This window comes from Magallana gigas, chromosome 2, assembly GCF_963853765.1.
Source record: "Magallana gigas chromosome 2, xbMagGiga1.1, whole genome shotgun sequence".
NCBI classification, from domain to species: Eukaryota; Metazoa; Mollusca; class Bivalvia; order Ostreida; family Ostreidae; genus Magallana; species Magallana gigas.
In genome coordinates, this window is record NC_088854.1 from 32,950,334 (window position 1) to 32,974,414 (window position 24,081).

At 35.1% G+C, this 24,081-nt stretch overlaps 1 protein-coding gene and 1 long non-coding RNA gene across 5 annotated transcripts in view; one reads left to right on the top strand and one right to left on the bottom strand.

Annotated features, from left to right (window-relative positions):
* Positions 1 to 1,278: 1,278 nt before the first annotated feature.
* LOC105339827 (dynein axonemal heavy chain 7) overlaps positions 1,279 to 24,081 on the bottom strand; it is a 37,128-nt gene continuing 14,325 nt past the window's right edge. For 2 of the 4 annotated variants that reach the window (XM_066076226.1, XM_066076224.1), the window contains 39 exons: positions 23,827 to 23,954; positions 23,317 to 23,529; positions 22,803 to 23,036; positions 22,379 to 22,492; positions 21,931 to 22,080; positions 21,392 to 21,574; positions 20,909 to 21,088; positions 20,236 to 20,367; positions 19,866 to 19,961; positions 19,651 to 19,776; positions 19,306 to 19,503; positions 18,986 to 19,141; positions 18,441 to 18,736; positions 16,911 to 17,127; positions 16,229 to 16,545; positions 15,759 to 16,014; positions 15,448 to 15,566; positions 14,661 to 14,841; positions 14,195 to 14,424; positions 13,748 to 13,937; positions 13,116 to 13,460; positions 12,780 to 12,922; positions 12,243 to 12,609; positions 11,969 to 12,132; positions 11,721 to 11,874; positions 11,099 to 11,557; positions 10,705 to 10,983; positions 10,249 to 10,494; positions 9,988 to 10,080; positions 9,445 to 9,783; positions 8,941 to 9,147; positions 8,049 to 8,210; positions 7,534 to 7,719; positions 7,188 to 7,325; positions 5,578 to 5,586; positions 3,989 to 4,219; positions 3,327 to 3,657; positions 2,788 to 2,891; positions 1,279 to 2,454 (listed from right to left, as the gene is read on the bottom strand). In XM_066076226.1, coding sequence (XP_065932298.1) covers positions 2,248 to 2,454; positions 2,788 to 2,891; positions 3,327 to 3,657; positions 3,989 to 4,219; positions 5,578 to 5,586; positions 7,188 to 7,325; positions 7,534 to 7,719; positions 8,049 to 8,210; positions 8,941 to 9,147; positions 9,445 to 9,783; positions 9,988 to 10,080; positions 10,249 to 10,494; positions 10,705 to 10,983; positions 11,099 to 11,557; positions 11,721 to 11,874; positions 11,969 to 12,132; positions 12,243 to 12,609; positions 12,780 to 12,922; positions 13,116 to 13,460; positions 13,748 to 13,937; positions 14,195 to 14,424; positions 14,661 to 14,841; positions 15,448 to 15,566; positions 15,759 to 16,014; positions 16,229 to 16,545; positions 16,911 to 17,127; positions 18,441 to 18,736; positions 18,986 to 19,141; positions 19,306 to 19,503; positions 19,651 to 19,776; positions 19,866 to 19,961; positions 20,236 to 20,367; positions 20,909 to 21,088; positions 21,392 to 21,574; positions 21,931 to 22,080; positions 22,379 to 22,492; positions 22,803 to 23,036; positions 23,317 to 23,529; positions 23,827 to 23,954 — 7,880 coding nt within the window. In that variant the 3' untranslated portion in view covers positions 1,279 to 2,247. The remainder of the gene's footprint in view (positions 2,455 to 2,787; positions 2,892 to 3,326; positions 3,658 to 3,988; positions 4,220 to 5,577; positions 5,587 to 7,187; positions 7,326 to 7,533; positions 7,720 to 8,048; positions 8,211 to 8,940; positions 9,148 to 9,444; positions 9,784 to 9,987; positions 10,081 to 10,248; positions 10,495 to 10,704; positions 10,984 to 11,098; positions 11,558 to 11,720; positions 11,875 to 11,968; positions 12,133 to 12,242; positions 12,610 to 12,779; positions 12,923 to 13,115; positions 13,461 to 13,747; positions 13,938 to 14,194; positions 14,425 to 14,660; positions 14,842 to 15,447; positions 15,567 to 15,758; positions 16,015 to 16,228; positions 16,546 to 16,910; positions 17,128 to 18,440; positions 18,737 to 18,985; positions 19,142 to 19,305; positions 19,504 to 19,650; positions 19,777 to 19,865; positions 19,962 to 20,235; positions 20,368 to 20,908; positions 21,089 to 21,391; positions 21,575 to 21,930; positions 22,081 to 22,378; positions 22,493 to 22,802; positions 23,037 to 23,316; positions 23,530 to 23,826; positions 23,955 to 24,081) is intronic. The other 2 variants (XM_066076227.1, XM_066076225.1) reach the window with 1 other exon arrangement.
* Positions 2,786 to 4,303, top strand: LOC117681454 (uncharacterized). The gene is made up of 3 exons (XR_004596122.2): positions 2,786 to 2,922; positions 3,268 to 3,705; positions 3,950 to 4,303. It is a non-coding gene; the product is annotated as an uncharacterized lncRNA (long non-coding RNA).

A 24,081-nucleotide genomic window follows, 5' to 3' on the forward strand; every position in this document is an offset into this window, starting at 1 on the left:
CAATACAAATTAAAAAAAAATAATAATAAAAGTTTAATGTAATTTATTTGGCGGCGATGTCCCAAGTGCGTATCATTCATCAAATAAAAAGGCAAACAATTGGAATTTTAATTTATTGCTTGTATGTGTTTTTTTTCCTTTTTTTTTATAACAAAAAATCAATTTCCTTTTGTGCAGCAATGTAGATGTAAAGTTAGAGCCCTTGTTAATTCATGAGGATAGCCAATACATATGCGAAAATCCCATCGTTGATCAGATGGGAATTGATTATTTCAAAATACCAGCATATGAGTGAAAATAAAACAAATAAAATCATGGATTTTTTTCCTTGATTGGCTTGTTCAATACGCTGATATAACCACGGGGATTAAGAAATGGAGTATGAATGCAACAAAAGAATTTACACACGTGTATTATCTTCTAAATAATTGTATACTCTTTAAGTACTTTAATTATAACTTGTATTGTGTACAATTACGTAGCACGGTAAATGAGTTTATACAAAAGGCCCATGGACCACATAACTCACATGAGCAGCGATCAAAAACTTTTTTGATACGTATGACTACCCGGTATATTACTTATTTTCCAAATTCACGACTCTTCCGTTAAAGGAAACATTTTTCTAGACAACTTTTGTACAGGTTTTTTAAAATAATTTATTTCCGTACGTGTTCTTAAAGAAAATATGATTTCTATCCATCGGTACGAAGTTAAATTCTAAAACTTGTTGTCCTATTGTGACCTATCAATTCCAGACCCCTATAATTATACAGATCTTGATCTAAAAACTCAACCTTGAAACATCCTCCATCCATCTTGTTGTAATTTCCATTTCATAATTCATAGCCTCAAAAACCATCAATGAACTACCCTCTTTCCAGTACAATTCGATTCAAAACCCAAGTAATGGCCCCTCTCTGAACCAAAATGTTAATTTATAAAAAAAAAAAACTTTTAAAAAAGAGTTTATACGACCTTACTTCAAAATTTTCACCGCGAAATTAAACTCGGCAATTTCATTAGCCTAGGATCCGTTTTTTTTATAAAAACAATTGACAAGATTTTGCCGCAACAGAAAACGATAATAAATGTGTTTTTCCCTATTCATTTGTAGAATAAAACAAAATGTTTGAACCCTTTTAATTTTTCAAATTACTGTATATCAACCACGCTCAAAATAAAGTATTTAATTAAAAAACATTGATAAGGAATATCATAATACTTTACGATCTGCAGCTGCAATTATCACATTCCTTAAAATACAAGGCAAGACAATTTACTCAATGAATTCTTTTATTGTGTAAACATACATATAGCTTTTAAACCTGAATGTCTCAAACACTTTATTCTCAGTTTAATTAGGCACATCAGCAGATGTTTTATTATATATCACAGATGATTTGTCAATTCTACCATCTAAATTCATTAAGAAATAGATATAGAAACGATAGAAAAAAAAACAGAGTGAAGAAATATTCCATAATTATCAGCTGTCTGGAATATTTGGACGGAAGATACTCACACATATAGTAAATATTCATAATAATTCACAGTATCAACGAAAATCTAACTTTTCAAAAATAATAATGGACGGATTTTGTGAGAAGGTTATCTATTGTCAAGTGACGACCAATAAGTGGCCTATAAGTTTCACGCCATGATCTGTGAATACAAAATAAATTCAATATAGATTTGGGTTGCAAAACAACAACAAAAACAAATAATAAACGCAACGTAATTAAAAATAAATATTGGAAATCCACAAAAAAATGCTTCTATTTTATATCACAGTCTGAAAAATCTTGTTCCTCAGGAAGTCTCGTTTTCACTTTTATGACCCGGTTTTTCACTTGCAAGTACGATCACTAAAATTGCAGATTTCTTATTACTGTCCTGATCACAGGCATTTTCCTTCTTCATTGTAGATGTTTAATAGTGGAGGAAATGTAATTTTCCTCAAAATCACGGTTTAAACCAAGTGAGTAGGATAAACACACACAATTTCATATTAATCCCATCCATTCAAACAAGACATAAATCAACAGCTCAAATAAAAAATCCTTCAAGGATGAAATATAGGGGGAAAAAAACCCACAATATAATTAATTGAATAACTTCATTCACAGCTGTTGAGAAGAAACCAGTATGAAAATAGTTGATAATTTTTTTTTTGTATGGTAAGGCAAAAATGCCTTGGACACAGAGCACAATTGAGAGTTCTTAGTGTGTGTTGGAGCGTATGACTTAGTCATCCAGCTGACACAGTAGAGCCACGCCCCTTCTGATCCAGTGATCCTGTGGTTTGTCTGACGGTAGCGATATAGCGATTACAAAGTTTGTGGAGTGACCGGTGGTGGACAGGACACCGCGACGTTCTGACGTCTTGTAGATGGGAGACACATATATCTGCTTTTCTGGAATGTCTGACTTCTTGCAAGGTTTCATCCAAACCTGAAAGACAGAATTGTGCATGTTAATTGGTATTTCATTTTCCTCTTTGGAAATTTTGTCCAAATGGAATAGGGATAAAAATCAGAAACTCTAAATTAAAAAAAACCTCTACATTATGTATAAATAAAAATGGTATATATAACAGTTGGATTTGGTATTGTCAACATCAAAGTATTGGAAATATTGCAGTACCACAGATGTATCCAAGTAAGTTAAAAGTCCAAACTTTCTTTTATAAATAGTTTAACTTCTATATCTTGAATTTACAGGTTGGATCCCAGCCCCATCAATTCTAAGATATGTTTTACTGAAATGAAGTGGTTGGTTATTTACCTTGGGCATGCTGTCAAACAGGACTTTGGGTTTGGATTCTGCCAAGCAGTTTGTTGGTCTGTCCCAGCGAGCTCCATCCACAAACAGTCCAAATACATACACACCTACAGAGAATACCAACAAATTACTGAATTAGTAAATTTTAATTATGAGTAGTCATATTTTAGCATTTTTCATGCTATTTCTTGTCTTTTGTTTAAAATATACTCTTTTGCTGGAATAATATATGGTTAAACAAATAACAGAAAAGAAGCTATGCTGCAAATGTACTTATAACCTGTTAAAGAGAATGGCTGCAATAACTCATGGTCATTTACAGTATAGCTTTTCCAATAACTTACGATCGTAAAAAATACAATAGATCTTGAATAGACCTTAACAAACGTGGAATTTTCTATAAAGATCAAATAGACCTTAACAAATGTAGAATGTTCTATAGAGATCAAATTGAACTTAACAAATGAGGAATTTTCTATATAGATCAAATGAAGCAGAACTGGAAGGATGCAACACCAAAACAACGCCAAAAAAACACTCACCATCTTCAGGAGGGGTATCTTTGTCGGCATCATCCAGAATCTCGTAATCAAAACCCAGCAAGTCAATAGGGATGGTGTACTTCCTGGCAAAGTTCTGCTGAGCACCAGTCAAGAAAGCCTGGGTGAAGTAGAAGCCAGAGATCCAGAACTGAGGGGGTGCCCCATCGTCGTACCAGTCCTGGAGGAATTTGAGGCGAGCAATGAAGTCGTTCACGTAGCTTCCAAGGGGCTTCAGGGATGGGTAGGACCGCTTCATCCACATGCCTGGGATCTTGCCCTTTAGAATACTGAGGACAACTTCTTCCAAGTCAGCGGACATGACCACTAAACCCTGAACATTAAGGAAGAAGAAGTTTAGAAACTAGCTGTCACATTTATGGTACAAACTACATGTAGTTACAAAATATAGAATTTCTGGGAGTAAACGCTAGTTGGCTTAATATACTTTTTAAATGAAGAATATGAATCAATATATAAGGCAATAGTTTACACCCCATCTCCTTGCTAATGGCAAATTCTTTTTTGAGAATAAAAATCTGAAACCATATGAAAGGTAATGGCACTTGTTAAATCAGTCTAACTTTTAAAAAAGAAATGACAAAGTGTCATGTCTAAACTTGCAGATATTTCCTCAGATTAGATAGATGCACCATAAAACACACCTTGATGGCCTTTCTGATGTTCTGCAGACTAGATCGGACGATGCTGAGCAGACGATTAAATCGGACCATTTCCTGCACCAGCACAGTGTTCATGCTCTGCTTGTAGGAGGTCGGGTACTTCCTGAGAGCGGCATCAGTGTCAAAGTTCGGTGGAATCTTAGACAGAATGTCCTGCGCTACGTCATCCACAACTTCATCCGTGGATTTTCCACCTCCAGACGAAGCTTTAGCCTACATAAACAGTCAATAAAATTATTATTTATATGAATAGGTATATAGGATTAATAAGGTATATAAAATTAATAAAAACTTATTTCAAAAAATTTTCATTATAAAAATAATTTATTAAAGCATAATACTCAATGTCAACATATCATTTTTTAAATGTTATGAAAATCGATTTTTTGACTTGAACAATTATCAGTGTATATATGATTAAACTGACATTTATTTAGACATAAATCAAAAACATATAAAAATATAATAATGAATTATATTAATGAACACGTACAAATGAATAAACATTGACAATAACATAAGTTGGTGTAAAACAATTTTTCTAATATACTCGAGATCATTTAAAGCGTTCAAATCTAATTTGCAGCGTAATTTTTTTTCTTGACAAGGAACATTGTGCTTGTGATCATTCTCTATATGAAAAATGAATGTGATCTATAGATTGTGTATAATTAATTGAATATTGCAGCTATAACTATATTATTTTGCTATTGCCATTTTCTGTACAATTATATATAAGCAGAAGGGATCTATCTCCCACTTTATCTCTCCAAAAAAGGAATCATGCAAATACATGTACCTCAGTCTATGAACAACTTTTCATGCAGGACATATAATTTCCATACATATTTTCTGTATAGAATCATTCCTAAAGTTACATTTACATAAAAGTGATAATTTTAGCACATTGCTTGTTTTTTAACTTTCTCTTAAGCTAGTGTGAATTTTAAACCAACCAAATGATATCGGCAAAACTGCAAATCCAAACAACACAATTAAATTATTAATTTGAATAACTAGAATAAATAAAATCTACCCCCCCCCCAAACAACAAAGAAACTAAATGTTTCTTACAAATTAACCCCCCCCCCCAAATCTCCTTCAGTAATAAATAAAAGCTGCATGAGCACAACTTGTAAAAAAACTAAGGATTTATCCTTTTCTTCCCCTTATTTCCCTAGCCCCTATGAAAACTTTTTTTTTTTACTTCTTTTTACATTCCCTTGTGCTGATAGCTGAGATAGTAAAACTAATATGATGTATGACTATATATCTATAAGCCATGCATGTTCAACTTTAAAGAAAAATAATCTCCCTTTCATCCCTCTCTAATGGACATCTATGAAAATCAAAATAATGCACACGAATAACACACAAAGAAAAAAAATAATGATGAATTTAATTAATTTTTCTCCCAATGTGATGAACTTTGATTTGAAATTATTCAAAGTCCCCCCCCCCTCAACCATCATATAAAAAATCCACAACAACAAACCCCCAATGATTCCCCCCCCCCACCCACCCTCTTAAAAAAATAAAAAACAACCCCAAACCAATCCCTGTGTATTCACCTCGCCTTGCTGAAAGTTCAAGAAAGTCAAGAATAAAAGCATTGAGATATCGTACAAAGGAAAAACAGTATACAAGATCCCGGGCTCAGCCAAGATATATAGCACATGTAAGTATAAGAGTCCAACACCTAGCGGTCTGACAAACCACTACAGCATTGAATATATATATTATTTAAGATTACTACTTTTGGTAAAAGAAGCATAAATTAAAGCCGATTGACTGAAATAGAAAGTCTTATTTTGTCGTTTTTAGTTACAATTTGCATGGTGGCCTGCAACCTTGAGTGTCACTAACAAAAAGATAATTTTAAAAAAAAATTCTCCAAAAATTTTAACAGGTTTGCTCCCCTGAATTATTTTTAAATTTTTTTAACTTTTCTCATTTTATAAATTGCAATTTAAATCTTAAAGTTCGGAAAACATACCTGCAAAAAAATAATAATAAAATAACGGAGAAAACTATTTTGGAAAAAAAAGAGAAGCTCTATCTACCAGTATGTATTAATGTATAAGAAAGTTAATACTATGTCTATTCTAGCTAAAATTGTTAATGGATTAATTATGAGCTGCTATGAGTATAAGTGGATATAAGAGGATAAATGTATATAAAATATATATATATTGTTGCTATAAAGGTTACCCTTTTCTGTACCATCAGTAAATGATACATCAAGAACGGCGCACACACATAAAAAGCAAAACCAAAATAAAAACACAATATTAGTTTCATCAATTAATAAATCAATCAACTAAGATCGAATCTTGTCAAAATCAGTATATTCAAACAAAAAGGTTGGGGGTCAAATTAATCTACATGCATGTCTGATTAATATAAGTATAGTCACTGCATTGTAAATCTCTATTTTAGGCACACGCAAAACAAATATTATAAATCATTGGTTCAGTGAACAACAATCAATTAATTACAATCATTATTTAGAATTTTATCTTCAAAACGATTGAAATTCTTGTGCAATCAAAATAAACATCCCTTTTTAATTTTTCAAAATCATTGTTAAATGTTTATATATATATATATATCATCCAATAATAAAAGCATTAGTAATAATAAAACAATTTGCTTTTTGTGAAAATGATTTATGAAGCCTATATAAAAAAAATTAAAGCATTCTTTGGAAAAGCTAATGAATATAATACTTTGTGTAGCTAAAAAAGAATCATCTTGCAAATTTTTTTCACATTTTTAAACATCAATTTTGCACAAGAAATGCAATCTGACATTATATCACTTTTCATCAAGCCTTTATCAAACAAACAGTGAGTTTCCAATTCAGATCTAACAGTATATATTCAATATAAGTAATGAATACATTTCATTTTGTCAGAAGATAAAACCCCATTGACAAATTTTGAAAGTAAAAATGTGTCAATATAATGCTATCAGGAATTTTTTTTAAAGGACACTGCTTATATAGTTACAGGTTGATAGGGAAACATGAAACGCACTATTTATTTTTTGGGGGTCTCAACAGGTTTTTCAAACATAAAAACACAACACTCTCTTCAATTCTTTGAATGTAGTAGGGGTTCTAAACACACCAGCATTTCATGAAATTATCAGACAGGCAACATAACAGCGCAGTACTGACCTGAGTCAAGAGGATATTGTCAAACAAAAGCTTTGTCTCTCCCTGATCCTTGGTGATATCAGCATTGTCGTGCATGCCGAAAATTCCTGGTTTTGGATTGTGGGGTAGGCTTTTGATGTACTCGAGATACGACTCATACTGTGAAAACAGGCATCAAAAATTCAACATTTAAAAAATCATATAATATACATATAAATTTAATTAAATTTATTCCTTATAATTGAATTTTCTACCTGTTATTCGAAATAAAATTCCTTTAATTTCTTAAATAAACTGTCCTTTTTAAAAATAACAATATCATCCTCACCCCATCCCCCCATCTCCCCAATATTCAAATATTTCGTACCTCTCCATCAGGGGGTGCAAAGTAATGCTTGGACTCATCAAAGTAGTAGTCGGTCTTCTGGATGATGTCCTTACAGTAGAACCTGTCCAGGGTACTGTGTAACATTCTCCTGTCCCAGTCGTCTGTTACACGGCCGCCATAGTTACACTCGCCTGTCAAGTAACGCAGGGCATCGTACTGCACATCCTACAAAAACACAGACCAATCAGGGTTATATTCACTCTTCTGTTTCAAACTCTCTCCTTTTTCTTCTTTTCAAAACTGAGTACATATTAAATGTCTTAAGCTGGCTTTTAGAAGAAAGATGGACAAAAGAATGACCAGGTAACCACCTGATGTGCTAACCAGCATAAGGAAGAGTAAGTAAAGTGAGCTAAATAAATTAAGAAAGATAATGCCCCTTTGGGCTGAATCCGTATTGACTTACTGAGCACATATTTGGATCTAGGAGTGCACAGAATGAAAATTACATTGTAGACATAATTTTGTATGTATATTTGTTGCATCTTGCTTACATCATATTGGTTCAAGAACATGTGGAGTTGTCGGACACTGATTCTCAAGTCCGTTTCGTTGAATTCGTAAGGAATGTTCCATCCGAGGGGACCAAACTTTCTCCTCTCCTGCACAATACCGTGGAAGAAACAGAGACCGAAGAGCAGCTTCTTGAACGGTTTCTGAAATGAAGAAGAACTATTTCAGTTATGATTCTTTTTTGGGGGGGAATTGGCATCCACATTTTTATTGTGCCTAACAATGCATCAATTGATTTATAAGCTCTTGGTATGATCATTGTAATGCTATAACTATGACCTCTAAACCAGTTGCAAACTTTATGCAGATATGAATTTTTTTTGGCTCCAACTAGGTTTATATTAGGAAAGAAATCTGCAAATTAATGCAAATATTATAAAACGATAGAAAGTAGTGATTAAATGATAGCCTTTTTTTTTTTTTTTTTTTTTTTTTTTGCAATTTATAAATTTTTCACATAAACATTCATACACACACTCATACAATCTCAACAAGAATATACAATAAATAGCTTGAGGAATATAGTTGATACAACGTACAGAAAAGAAAGTATACGCGTCTACTCTTGAAAAATATTTCTCCACAAAGTCCATCTTTTGTCAAATATTTTCATTTCAGAATTTTTATAAGATATACATTTTTCAATTTCATATTTCACTTTTAAGTAACATAATAAACCAGATAAACATGGAAGTTTGTTTTGTTTAGAACAATAAAAAATGAATAGTTTTCCATATAAAATAAGGAAATTCACAACCATGTTTGTATCTAGAAGAGGACAATTTCCAAAAATGACATTTGATATATTGAAACCAACTCTTTCTGAAGTAGTATTATAAATGTGAATACTAAACTGATAAAATGATAGCCTACTTTATTCAAATCCTTGACTCCGTTGAAGAAGTCCATATCGGAAATTGGATCGCTGAGGTATGACCGGAGGATATTGAATCGCAGTCCTTTAGGTGGTTCATTGGTCATTTTCACTCCATTCTGTAGAATGGAGACAGGGAACTGATTGGAAGGATAACTGGTCAGCCACAGCCTGAAGTCTGGGTGAATCTGCTCAGGGTTAAACTCCTTGAAAAGAGAAAGATCAGAATGAAGTTGACATACCTCTCAAAGAGGAATTTCCCTTCAGAAAAAAATCTATTTTTATGATTTGACATACCCGAATTTCATTGGACTTTTGATTAATTTGTATATTTCATAGTTTTAAGATGCTATTGAGTACAATTAGTTTTGGGGGGGGGGGTTTCCTTCAAATAAAATTTGTTTCAAACATGTTTTTTCCCATTTCGGCTCATAATTATTGGACTGTTAAATAAACCTTTAGTATTGAATGAGGAATGAACAACAGCATATTGCACACCGTACCTCACAGATTTTTTCCAGAGTGGGCATCCAAGATGGAGCCAGATGGCAGTTCTGCAACATGACCCAAGTTCCCTCTTTGATACCCTTTTCCATCATTGCCATGGCGATGGGACCCTGACCTTGACCTAGAGACAGTGAGTCAAACTTTGCCCCTCCAAATCCTTGGTCATCTGCAAACTTGAGCAGGGCAGACATGGGATCAGCTCCTGGGGACAGAACAAACAGTAGGGGAGAGGTGGGGTTACTGTCATTGTAGGACTTGGGCAAGTCAAACGGAGGGGGCTCAATGAATTTTTTGCCCAGTTTCTCTGTGACAAACTCTTGTACCGCTGGTGTGATCTGTGAAAATTAAAAGAATAACTGGGTCAACACATTTTAATGAAGTTTATTTTATTTGAAAGGACACAGAGCTATTGGTCGGTGAGATATATTTCATGCATACATGGAAATGCCATTACTAAATATTAGTCCTCAATAGATCAATAAGAGGAGACTAGTTTCCCCAAAGAGAATTTATGATCTAATAAACAGATAAATACTGACCTTATCAGGTCTGAGACATCTGAGAACTAGCAACTTCTGGAAAGTCTGCAACTTGTCACCCCAATCTCCTGGCATCTTCTGGTGGAATGGGTCCTATTGACCAATGAAAAAACCTCAAGCATAAAAAATTGTGCTAATTATGAGATAGAAATTTAACTGACCTTTAAAAATAAGAGATAAAATTCAAATGCAGTACCAACTTCTGCAATTCAAGGCAGGTAGAATATCTACCACAATTTTTCTTTTCTCAGATGATCTTACCACTGAGTCATATACTTCTTTCCAGCCATCTTTCTGGGACACAAATTTGTTCTTCAGACCCTTGAAGTGTTCTAAGTCTTCCAGCCTACAGATTTCATCCCAAGACTTGACTGGCAGCCAGGTGGCGGGGTTAGGGTGCGGATTGTCCAATCCGATTCCTCCTGTCAGCAGGAACCGCCACTCCTCCTCGTTGATCTGCTTGTCGTGTTTCAGGATGTTGACACAGAGCAGGAAGGAGAACAACAGCTGTGGAAACAAATAAATTAAACATTAAGACTCAGGTTAGGAATTCCACGAACTCATCTAAAGCTTTTATCTCATCTAAAATATAAAAGTTAGCAATCCTTCTAAATATTTTGCAAAATTGTAAAAATGTAATGGGCACATTTCAAAACTCCTACTGAGCACACAAATACAAATAATTAAGTTTCATGTCCATTCCTTATCTTTCTCTACCTTGTCTTTTTCAAATAACGATCTACAGATATTGCAGTAGAGAGAGTAGGTGAAGTGGTTGTGGAGGTTCTTCAGACGCGCGTCCAGGTCCTCCGACTTTTCGGCATTGTCAATGGACAGAATAAAGAGGTTGATGAACCAGGTCAGGGAGTACTGGTACATGGGCTCAATGTTCGCCAAGTCTGCGATGGAGAAGAACAGAATGGTGGAGTGGACAGCAATTGGAGTGTAACCCATTCTAGCTGTGTCAATCTTCTTCTCAGTTTCTTCAGCAATGGCCTAGGAGCAGAATTATATTTCATACAATAAGAACTTTTCAAAAAGAATTTTATTTTGAATTATGAATTTTTTTTCTCTAAATTAAAAAAATTAAAAAGATCATGAAATATGATACCTGTTTTTCAGAAATCTCATTAGCAAGCACTTTAGAAGAGGACAGCACTTTAATAGCTGTCTCGTCCTCAAGGATATTTCCCTCTGAAGAGGACAGGACCTCAAGAATCTTGTCCTCAATTTCTTTGAGCTGTCTCTTGTTGTCAGCACTCTGGATGATGAGGGCATTCTTCTCCTCCTCAAGCTCTGGCCTCTCCCTGGCGACCACAATACCCAGCAGCTGGTCCTGAAGACCCTCAGGGGTAATCATAAAGTTCAGCAGGGTCACTTTAACAGCAGTTTCAGGTAGGTAGTGAGGATTCCTCAGTTTGGTGGTGATGTAGAATTTGAAGTCCTGTGAGTACTCAATGGTGCTGTCACCAAGACGAATACACATGGCACCAGCTTGCTTGAAGACCTGTTTCAGCAGAAGGGGCTCCAACAGAGGATCCATTTCTTCAGCAATATTTTCAAGGAGAACCTGTAAAAGTCATTAAGCAATCAATTAGCATAAGACATTTTTTCTTGGCGGGAAAATCAGGTCTAGGTCAAGCATATTTTACATCATATGCAAGGCTGCAGTATGAAAAACAGATAAAATCATTGAAAAATGGTCAAGGCTGTAAGGATTTACTGGTACTTACAGGAGTTCCGAACTGGATACAGTTTTCTAATGTTCTGACAAAGTCTGAGTCGCTGAGTTTGATGACATGGATGTTGTTGGCCTTCTCCATGTTCTTGATCCATTTGTTGGCCTGACCCTGGGGATCAATCATCAAGGGCCAACGTCTTGCATTGCTGTAAAGCAAAATATTCATTTCTTAAAAAGGTTGCGAGGTATTGATAATAAGGCAAGTCAATCTTGAACGTGGTACAAATATTCAATACTTACGCTAAAATGATTCCATTTTCCAGGGAGAAGTTATCGGTGGGAAGTCCTGAGATATTCCAGGCTCGGATCTTGACTGGTTCTCCCAGGGTGTTGATGAGAGAGAAGTCATCGGAACACAAGATTCCACGGTCCTTCACCCTCTTAATCCACATGTCCACTTGGTCCTACAAAAGAAGAAGTCAGAATCAAGCAAGAAAAATTTACACCGACCCATAACTGCCTCAAACTGATATGAATAATTTTTCCTTCTCTTGTTATCAACTTTCAAATCTACCTGTCGGAATGCTGAAGTGAAGGCACCCAGATAAGCCACAGTTCCGGAAGAGATCAGAATGTCTCCAGTCAGGTTGTTGTACTTGACACCCAGCTCTCTGGCGTTCTGACTCCATCTGTCCCTCTCACCCCCTAGTCCACTGATTAGCTGCTCGGCTCTCTCCAGCTTCTTGGAGCAGAGGTCCACCTGGGTCTCCAGGTCTGCCTTCTTCTTCTTGTTGTTTTCGAGGGTTTCCTGGAGTTTGGCCAGCTTGTCCTGGACTTCACGCAGGGAGGCTCGCTTCTTCTCCAGGAGAGACATGGCCACTGCCAGCTCTGCCTCAGCCTTCTTCAGCTGTTCCTTTTTGGGTGCGACAACCTTCGCAACTCTGTGAATTTAAAAATAAACATTACCTGGTAAATATTCATTACCAATTCTTTAATTTTTGATTATAAAAAAGCAACTTCATGTTGTTCATAAAATTTGTGTGTGTGGTTTTTTTCTGTATGGACAAGCAAAATATGAATAATATGACGTAGTATAGTGTACACCATTTACCTGTCATAAACATCCATAGCCTTGACCCATTTGCACAAGCCCTCACAAGCTGTGGATGCTACTTTCACTTTTTCAGGTTCAAAGTCTGGGTTTGTGATGTATTTGGCTCGGATCTGTTTCATGTTGGCAACTGGGATATTGTCCTAATACAGAAAATTGAAAATGAAGTCAGAAGACCAGATTACAGTAAGACATAAAAAGGACAATTCAGAGACAGAGTTTCTTTACAAAGTCTAATTTTCAAAATAAAATTGAAAAAAAAATAATACAATGCATTATGAGAACAGAATCAAAAGACACTGCAAATTATGCATCTTCCACACACTTCCTTTTTACCTTGTCAAAGTTGTGCAATGACTCCAAGAACTTCATGTCACCCAACATTTTCTTGGCCGGGCCCCAGTAGTCCTCAATCTTTTTGCCTGATCCAGATGGATCTGGAACACGCTCCGGTTTGATACCCTTGATGACACAGACAGCCTCCAGCACTAATTTGATCATGTAAGGAGGCTGTTTCATGGCCTTGACAATGGTGATATCCTGTTGGGTGAGGGTGTCCAAGGCAGCCAGGGCAGAGTTTAGGGCGGGAATAGCTTCAGCCAGATCGGCATCACATTCATCTTTGATGGCTTTAGCTCCCTTTGCTTGTTCATTGGCCACTGCTTCATCAGCTTTTACAACCTACAGGACAAAATATTTTACTGATATTCTTTTGTTATAATTACACAAGCATACATAATCCTGAATTTTGCCTTGAAAAATCTTAATTACTTTCACAATCTATCTGACAAAAATATTTCTCCTAATTTTTAAAACATTTTTTGGGGTGGGGTGGGGTGGGGGTACTTAAATTACACAATCATGACCCCGAAATACATAACTTTTTGCTCTGCAAACTTTTTCTTTCAATCCCTCTTTTTACATCCCCCCCCCCCAATCAATTCTGACCCAGTAGTAGTTTTCTTTACCTTCTCTACTTTGGCCACTTCTATCGAGTCCTTCTCAATGACCACCATAATTTCGTCCACCTCTTTGCTGGCTATTTTCAGCTGGGGCTGGAGATCAGTTAGCTCTTTCTGCATAAGACCGACCTGGGAGGAGGCTGAGTCTAGCTTCTCCAGACCTTTCTCGTACCTCTTCTTCTGCTTCATCACCTCACTGAGTTCAAAAAGACATCACATTAATATCGAAGAAACATTAACACATTAAATTTATATTTCTCTCCTATTTTGTATCAGAATGTTCTTTAACAATTACAAAAGCTTTTCTTTACATGAAGATGTTTCATTTATTGTAAATGCCTCTTTATATACTTCAAGAACTTAATTGATTTTCAAAGTATTTTAGAGAATTGAATCATATTTGAACAAATTTATTGTAAGAAAATTTTTAAAAAATTCAAAATCATTTCTTACTCTCTCTTTTTGCTGAGCAGATTTTTGAATGTGTTGATAAGCTCTAAGTAGGAGGTGGGTGTGACATAGTTATGGCGCTCCAATTCCAGGAAGAACCTCTGGGACAATTCTCGGGTGGTGGTGTGGAAGGTCTTACAGATGTCCGTACAGCCCAAGCGCTCCTCATCATCCAGCTCTACATCTTCCAGGAAACGATTGGCCACAGCTTCCAAAGCATCCTCTGGCCAAGACTAAAACAGTCATAAAGTTCATATTTAGTTAAAAAAAAAAAAAGACTAATAATTCTTTTTTTTAAAAGCATGGTTACTTTTACATGATAGGGAAAAATGACACAAAATAAGGACACAAAAAAGCCTTGGAAACTTTTGAGGTTTTTTTTTTTTTTTATCTTGAGATTGTTGACCCTAGAGAGTTTAAATGACTCCGTAGTAGTCTTGGCTCAACGCATGACTTATTTTCGTCATACCTGGAACCAATCAATGGTACAGCAATTGACGAGGGATGGAAATTTACGCAGTCTGTTACGGAAGGCATCTCCAATAGGACTCATGGCCAACACAATATGGAGCTGATCACGAACTCGTTGGATAAAGAAGTTAAATAAGGATACCGGAGTTCCATCAGTCTGCTTAGTTTTATCTCTTTGTCTGAAATAAGAATAACAGGTAATGAGTTATGTTCAAGACAACAATTTCAATTTACATAGTTATTGTTTGTAATTCAATCTCAAAAACAATATTAAATGTATATTCTTTGTAATTAGTTTTAAAAAAAAATTCATTCCTTATAAAAAATGCATGCAATTTGCACTAAAGGAATGAGATGTCATCTGGTTGCTTTAAAGATCAGACGCGATTTATGTTCCATTTTTTTCTTTTTTTTTTCCTTCGAACTCCACAATTTAAAGTTTTCCACAACGTAATTCCGTAATCATATTTCATTTTACATATCTATTTTGATATATAGTTTCAATGGAAAATATATACTATGATATTATTATTTAGAAGCACCCAATTGCATTTTGCATGCTATAATAAGGAAAATCCAACATATCCGAACTTCAAAAATAGCCTGGTAATGTACCCTGAATTTTGGGGTATAAAAAAATTTAGATGCAAATAAATAAGGAAAAAATTTTCATGGAAATTTATCTAAAAATGAGAAATGTCGCACTGTGTCCTTAAATGGATAAAATGGTACAAGTATATGTAAATGTAAAACACTCATCTTATGTTAAAAAGTTTGAACAATACCTGTCTAATTGTCTCATTTTCTCACAGATTTCTTGTTTCTCATCCAGAGGGAATAAGTTAGGCACTTCACCAGCATTTAATAAGTTGTTAATATCCTCTAAGAAAGATTCTTGTTTAATCTACAAAAAAAAAAAAAAAAATAAAACCAACGGTAAATGCTAACCAATAAATAAGGTTTTATATGAATTCATCAATTTGACCTATATTTCCTGAAATATTCTATATTAATTAAAATAAGACACCTCTCTCCTCTCTCTCTCCCCATCAAATCAATTTTTTTTTATAAAATGAAAAAAGTTTATGTACAATACCTGTGTATCAGAAAATAAGAAGACAGCATGATTATCAGTTTCAGTGGCTTTTCTCAGAATACGTTTCAAATCCTCTCTCCATTCATTTGAAGTGTAGCTCTTGGAGATTTCCACTTGGAAGAGATCATAGTCGGCCATATGAGCTGCCAATCGTGTGAGTGATTGACGCCCAGACCCTCCCACTCCTACAAGAAGGGCGTGGCTTCTCTTTTGTTTTATGACACGTGCAATTCTGGAAACGTGCTCAATAGCAAATCTAATGGAAGAAAATTGAAATCAGTTTTATCAAACTTCTGAATAATAGCAAAAAATGTCTGAGGAGTTTTATACTTATGATATTTGAGATGAATGCATAAAGCAGTGCTATATTTAATCTATAATATAGTTGGTGTAAAGACTGCTTAGTTTCTATGACCACACATTCAAGATATTCATGCGTAACAAATGTAAAACACATTTTTATAGCTTACCTGAAAAGCACAAGGTTCATTGGTTTTTTACTCATATTGTTGAATTCGTCCAGATACCCCTCAACAGTTACTCTCAATTGCTCCAAATCTCGCACTTCAACGTAGTGTTTGGCATCCGATTTCGGATCCGCAAAGTCACAATACACTAAACTACGAAGGTCATCCTCCATGACCTTTCCATCATTGTCAAAGTCCAGGTGAATAAACAGCTGATCAAAATCCTCCCTGAGACAGGTCTTACAGACTTCACGCACATAGTTAAACAGCCAGTTCCTGTCCGAGTCGTCCACGAGACGATCGTAGAATACACGGAAAACCTGAAGGATGTTTGGTGGAAAAAGTAGATAATGAGAACTTGTCTAAACTGGTCTTAAATTTATATAAAATAAAAAATATAAAACACTATACATCTATAAAAAAGATTTTTCCGATGGAGGTCGGGATGTATATAAACATAATGATGGATTTCCTTATAAATGTACGTAGCTAGACAGCTAGAATTTATTAACTTTTGTTAAAGATATTGATAGTAATTTTCCATTTTAATGTTCATTTTTTTTCAGTGGCAATGGGACAATTTCTCATTCCCAGCATGTCCAAAATGTCCAAATTCGTCCAAATGTCCCCCCCTCCAAAAATAATAAATGTCTACTCTAATTGATAAATTAATGGACCAGCTCACCTCATGAACCCAGAGCCTCTTCATGGAAGCTGGTTCCTCCATGGTCTCTGGGGTGGACAGTAGGACTCCGTTGATGACCCTACTGAAGTCTCTCAAGTTGAACAGGTAGTGGGACTTGGCCGGGGTGGGGAGGAGGTTCTTCATGGCCTCTTTGTAGGTGGTCAGGGTGCCCTGGACCAGCTGATCCACGCAGGGCTTGAACTCATTACTGAAGCCTCTGAAATTACAAGCGGTCATAACAGATTAGAAATCATGATCAGAAAATCTGTTAAAATAGATTAGTTTAATAGAAAAAAATTAGAGGAATAAGCAGAAATTTTTTTTTTATAGAAAACATTGAATAATGAAATACTTGTACATAAAGAAAGTTTACTGTATCTACAATGTAGTTAAAACGACCATCAAGAATCAAGTTGTTTTTATTTTCAACATGCATTGAAATTTCTTTTCTTTACTAAGAATACTACCTTGCGGTCTCTATCATGGTTGTAATTTAATGGGAAGTAATGTACTAATATATATAACATGAGCTGACCCAAGTACATTGTATTATAAATGTATCAATCAACTGCAGTGTAAAATTAGGGAAACTCGATCTAACAATTAAAGCCGACACTGAAAACTGCCATAACAGAACATTTCACAAAAGGTGCAAAACTTTTGTACAAAGTGAAAAACATATATAACAGCTAATAAGTTTTCTTCTTTCTATGGACCAGTGCAGACTGATATGTGGAAAGACAACAAAAGAACATACACAGTGTTCAGTGCCCTTGAGGGTAAAGTTCAAGGACATGCTTATGCCAGTGGTCATGAGGAAAAACCCTTTTTTTTCCTTTTGTCTACATAATTTCAATAATGAGCTACTCTGACATGCATGCGTAAGATACTCTATGAATATTCTGGGAGGTGCTGATATTTTTTTTCTACATGATAAGGTTTCATTTCATAAAAAATTTAATTAGAAAAAATATATATAGGCATGCAAATTTGCTGTAATTTGTAAAATTTTGCTTAAATATATATACTGAAATGTATAATTTAAAGGAAAACTACTTTTTAAAAAAGTGATATATATATATATAAATAATAAAACTTTTAATGGTATGTATAAAGTAAAAAAAAAAGAAAAAATTAAAAGTAGATAATAACAATGAATAATGAAACATGCTCATGGGTACTTACGGGGCATTTCTAGACAAATAAAATATCACAAGACATTTCACAAACAGAGAAAACAAGTATGAAAGCAGAAGATTAGAACATGTAAACATTAAATGTAAATTAATGTCATCTGGTATTTAATCACAATGTAAATTTATCAGAGGACAAAACAATGATTATTTACAACAAAGATGACAACAAATATCTTACAACAGAGTTTATACAACAACAAACCCCACCCCCCTAAAATTTTTAAAGTCTTTTTGTTTTCAGCTTTGTTTTGACATAGTTAAAAAACTTTATTAAAACCTTTAGTATCCCTACAGTTGCTCATTATTAGGAATGTCATCATATTCATAGCCTTACCTTGATGAAATATGCCAGTCCATGATTTTCCTGAAGATGGTGATCATGGAATCATCATCAAATTCATTAATGGTGATCATGTTAAAATGTCTCAGGAAGCGCGGGGTCACAGGGTTCCTGCCACCACCTGGTGGGCCCATGGCTGCCATGACCTGGATGTCAATCAATTTCATGGGCGTGGTTTCCTTCAGGTCATACCAGTTCCAGTGATCCAACCACTGTCTCAGCAACTCAATCGGAGGCTGAGCTCCGAACTGCTCCAACATGGGCATGTTCAAATCATCCACAAACACAATCTACAGCAACAAAAAAAAACTCGCTTAATTTAATCTACAATGTATGATTTCGCATTCTTGAATCACAATTACACATACATACATACATATTTATCCATGCATGAAATGAGAGTGAAAATAAATTTGCATAAAATTTGCACGCATACCGTATTCAAATTTTGTTTTAATCAGTCTCATTTCTTTTATAGAATTGATTTCATTCCGATTTTTGCAGACAAGATACATGTATAAATTAATCCATATTCTTACAGCTTTCTTGCCCAGTGGTGGACCAAACACTCCCTTCCTTCTCTTGTCCAGCTTGGACATGATGATGTTCTGTGTCTGCTGGGCAGTTGTCTGGGCAGAGAAGTTAATGATGTTGGGTTTGTACTTCTCCTTGTCCAGTTTGTTTAGCAAGAAGTCCTGAAATAAATTCACAAAATCAAGATACGATTAAGACAAATTCATGGACAAACATGAATTTCATTAATATTTATAAGCCAATGCGCATGTTCAAATGGTGATAAACGTCAACTTATGCAAAGTGCTACAGATTTTATCCGACTTCTTTACATTGATTCACTTACACAGATGTATACACTTTTTCCGGTTCCGGTGGGTCCAACAAATAGACACGGTTTCTGGTTGCGAATCAGCAAGCTCATGAGGGCTGTGTATCGGACTGTGTCCACAGTAGGGACAATGATCTCATTGAACTCTGCCTCCTTGGGAATGGGTGGAGAATCCTTGATCTCCTCAGCCCACTGTACCCATCTTCCGGCTCCCTGAATCATAAAAAATACATTTTGAATTTATGGTCCCTTTTATAGCTGTTACATTTCATTCTTTAACTTCTGTCTTCTATTTATTTTTTTGTAAGCATTAAAATTGTCATAAATGTATGTAGAGTAAATGCAGAATTCAAGAATTACCTCTTTTACAAATTTGTAGTCATAGCAACGACCCTTAGGAGGGAAGGGGTTCAAATAAGGTTTCTCTGGGGGCTCCACAAGTTCAGGTAGACTCAATTTGATTCTGGTTTCCTCTGTCATTCCTCCCTATCAAATGTTAAAGATCAAATTCATGAGAGAAAATAAAAGATATATCATTGACCTAGATAGTTAAGAATGACACCATTTTTACTGACCGATATCAGCTCTCTGAGAAGTTTGTCAAAGTGAACTCGTCCCTCGTCATTGACAGAAGCTCCAATGGACCAAGTACAGGCAAAGAAAAAGATACACTGCAAAAAAACCCACAACATTAATTTGTTAAAATATTGAAGTTTCAAGAAACAAGGTATCAAAAATCAACACCATCAAGATCAAACAATGTACAACTGAACTGAAACAAAATTTCCAAAGAAGTTTGTTTATTGATTTTCCTTAAAGCTAATTAAAGCTAGTTCATCTAAATTCTGATACACATGATCATTTTTGTTGTTTTGAAAACAAATTTGCTTTCTTTTAAGCCGATTTACACCCTTTTAAATCTTCCTAATTAACACTCTGACTGACCTCCAGCCAGGACATGATTTCTCGGTCTTCCATCTGGGTGATTTTGGCCTCATCTTGGAATTCCTCCATGAGGGAGTCCATCAGGTTCATCAAGCTCTTCACCAAGGCTGTGTCAGAGGTGGGGGAGAGCTCCTGTAATGTTCAAAATAGCACTTCATAATAATAAAAAATTTCTTCCTCTTTCTACAATATCTAACATCTATGCAATATTACAGAGCAAAAAAACCTGTTTCATCTTCTTTTAAAAACAAATACTGTGGATTCATTAATATTCAAGGGTATTAATTTTCGTGGATAAAGTGAAAATCACAGTTTCAAGGATATGTAAATTCACGGCCGATGACCCCATCAATACAAACTGTTAATAGAAATTGCATTTCAATGAACATTTAATTTTGTGAATCAACTTAAAAACGAAATCCACGAAAATTGGTATTCAACGAATATTGATGAAACCACAGTAGATGTTAATAACAGCGATATATTTTTATAACTTAACAAAGTCTTATGGCAAATAATACAAATTTGTTTATTCTTTAATCATTGTCCAAAATAGCCAAACTATACGGAAATATTTTTTTTAGGGCAGATATTCAGAAAAACTACATGAGAGATTTTTCAGATGCCATGAATTGTTATTATATTGTCTATTCGATTAAGCCTTAAAACATACCTTAACTCCTCCTTTTCTTACAAGCTGAATGCAGGGATCGCAAAATCGCTCAAACATGTCGTTGATGGTTGACCTGTGCATCTCTGTGACTGCGGCAGGCATCTCGTTCATCCAGGATTTGACAACTGGTCGCCATCCCAAAGAGGAGGGCTCCATGTAGATCATACCACATCTGGAGACCTGCAAGACAAATTTATTGCCTTGAATAAATCTTTTCATGCAGGCATAGAGGAATAAATTTGTTTTTGCAATATTGCTTTAATATTCATTTTTAAACATGTATGTTGAAGTCCTGCGTTTTTTATTTTTTGGCCAGAAATAAAAATTTCATTTCATCACAAGAAAGAGGGCTACATGTTCTTAACTAATACTTTACATTGCTCTCTCCCAAAGAAATGAACTGAACTTATTGTCGTATGACAATGATACACTTTGGAAGAAATAACGAAATTTTGTTCAAGTCAAAACAATTCATGAGCTTACAGTGGCAGGGGAGGCTACTTCCAGATCCATGGGTTCAAACATTAGATTGGTGGTGTTTGCCAGCTGGATGATTTCTCCGCTCATCAGACACAGCTTCTTGTTGTCATCCAGCACGGTGTTCATGTTCTCAATCCAGATGGCATCCACAGGGCCGTCAAAGATCAGCCACTTCCTGTCTGGCGTCTATAAACAACACATAGAAGAAGTTTTAAATAAAATTGTAGCATTCTGGAGAAAAAAATTCATTTAGAATACTGTAAACCAACTTTCATGTATGTGTGAGAAAATTTGGTAAACATTGTGAAAATGTAATGGGTGCAAATATTTCTTGCCACGAAGCAGTTTTTGAATGTCTGTCAAAGAATGCCTGTCATATTTAATTTGAAATAATAAACATACATGTAGGCTCCGTTGCAGAAAAAGTCACTGCTAATCAGTTTATTACTAATATTTTCAAAATAAAGCTGTTAGCAAATAGTTAGCTTCTAATATCTTAGCACAGTACTTTTTAAAACTGGATAATTTTGAAATGAACTTACGGTAGAGGTGGCGAAGGCTCTGTAGGAGACGGCCAATACTCCGTCGGACCACTCGTGGGAGACGGGGTCAAACTGACCGTACAGCTGACCCATGGTGATGGCTTTTGGATTGATGACTGTGATCTGGACCTTATTCTCCTCCATCAAGCCCTGTAAATGCAATCAGTTTTTTTCATATCAAGCCTGTATTATTTTTTTTTTTTTACTTTTTACATCAGCATTCTAAAATGTTCTGCAGACAACGTACATCATAACTTTAAATTTTGAGCACGGTATTTGAGGTTTTTTTTTTAGATCATCATTTAGCAAAAGTAGGAATTTTTTTACAGTTCTGACAAGTAGCCAAGAGATGACTCCTTACCCACAATAAATAAACAGTACCAACTTTTGTGAAAAGGATTACAAAGAACATTCAATTTTTTTTTTGCAAATGAGGATTTATGTATACCTTTTCATGGATATCTCCAAGAGCTGCAGCCAGCACCTTGTAGGCGCTGGTCTTGCCACCAAATGGTTCTCCAACGATCATAAAACCGTGACGCACGATCATCATTTCATAGATCTGAAATTAATAAGTAAAAAACATGTTACCCAAATAAACTCTGTTCAAATATTGAATTAAGAAGAGAATGAAACCAATTTGATACATTTTGCAATGTATTTAATTCTGTTTTATTATATTTCATAAGCAATTTCTTTCAAAATGAACTTCACCAAGCTTTTTAAGTTTCTGACTATCAAAATATTATAAGCCAAACATTTGTATCCCTCATTTCACAGAAATATGTCTAAAACTGAATTCAAATGGAATTCATTGTATTTAGCCTTCAGCATAAACAAGCTTTACTGTAGGATAAGCCCTCTATTTGTACCTGCTGAATCTTCTCCAGGAAGAAGTTGGTGCACTGTAGGTTCATCTTGATACAATTCTCCTGTACGGCCTCATTCAGGACCTTGTAGTCCGGCTCCGGAAGCTTGACCCCTGGGAACAGATCCGAGGTGATACCATGGAACAGGGGTAAGTCGTGGTTCAAGAACTTGGGCAAGTTGACGTCAATAATGGAACGCAACATCAGAATGTTCTCATCTTCCTCTGGGTATTTGAGCTAAAGGAAGAGAAAACAATCAATTCAACAATTTCTGCAAGAAATAAATGTACAGGCACTCTTAAAATTTATAAATTTCAAGGATATTCCTTAATTTAAAAAATATTTAAAGATATTCTTATATCTTTAATAAAAATTCAAGCAATTTTCAACTGGAAGTTCCAATTCTTATTTTGAACAATGAAGTAACATTGTTAACATATCAAATATTTTAGATTTAAAAATAAATGCATCTGTGTACCAGACCATTCATATGAAGTACCAGAGTTGTTTCCCTTACCTTGAGATTTCCAGCAGCAGTCAGCACAGACTTGACAGCTCTCATTCCGTAATCGTAATGGTGCTGGGAGGACAGCTGCTCAGAGCACAGCCTGTAGACGGCCACAATCTTCACCGACAGAGGACGGGCCTGGACGAAACCGCAGGAATACAGGGAGATCTCCGCAATCAGGGCATAATCGGGTACCATCATAGCCACTGTTCTGAAGAGGGCCTAATAAAATGGAGGGAGCATTTTGTTCAATTTCAGTTAGAGTCCAGTATAAGATCATATTGATGAGATGGATTTTTGAATTTTAAGAAATATTTAAAAATACTCGGTATTATAAATATAAATGGGGTGGGGAGTAATTGTTTAAATAACTATATGACTTAAGGTCCAATTTAGGATCTTATTGTCGAGATGAATTTTAAGAAATATTAAAAAAATATGATAAATATGATTGGAGTGGGGAGTAGAGTCGTAAATAACTACATGGCTATGTGTATATAAGTTAATAAGATACGATACCTTCAGATTGTCTGGTAATTCTGATCGACCAGCATAGCCAGGGTTCATGGTGATGAACACGGAGCAGGTGGGGTCCAGTCTGATTTCTGTCCCCTCAAACAGCAGGGTGTCTGACCCAGAGTTAATGCCTGTGTGAAAAAAATTATGGTAATACATAAGTCATATAAATATCATAAAATTTCCATGGAATAGTACTGGTCAGCTTTGCGGTACTGAGCTTACATTATTATGAAGAGTATGTCACATGATTATTAA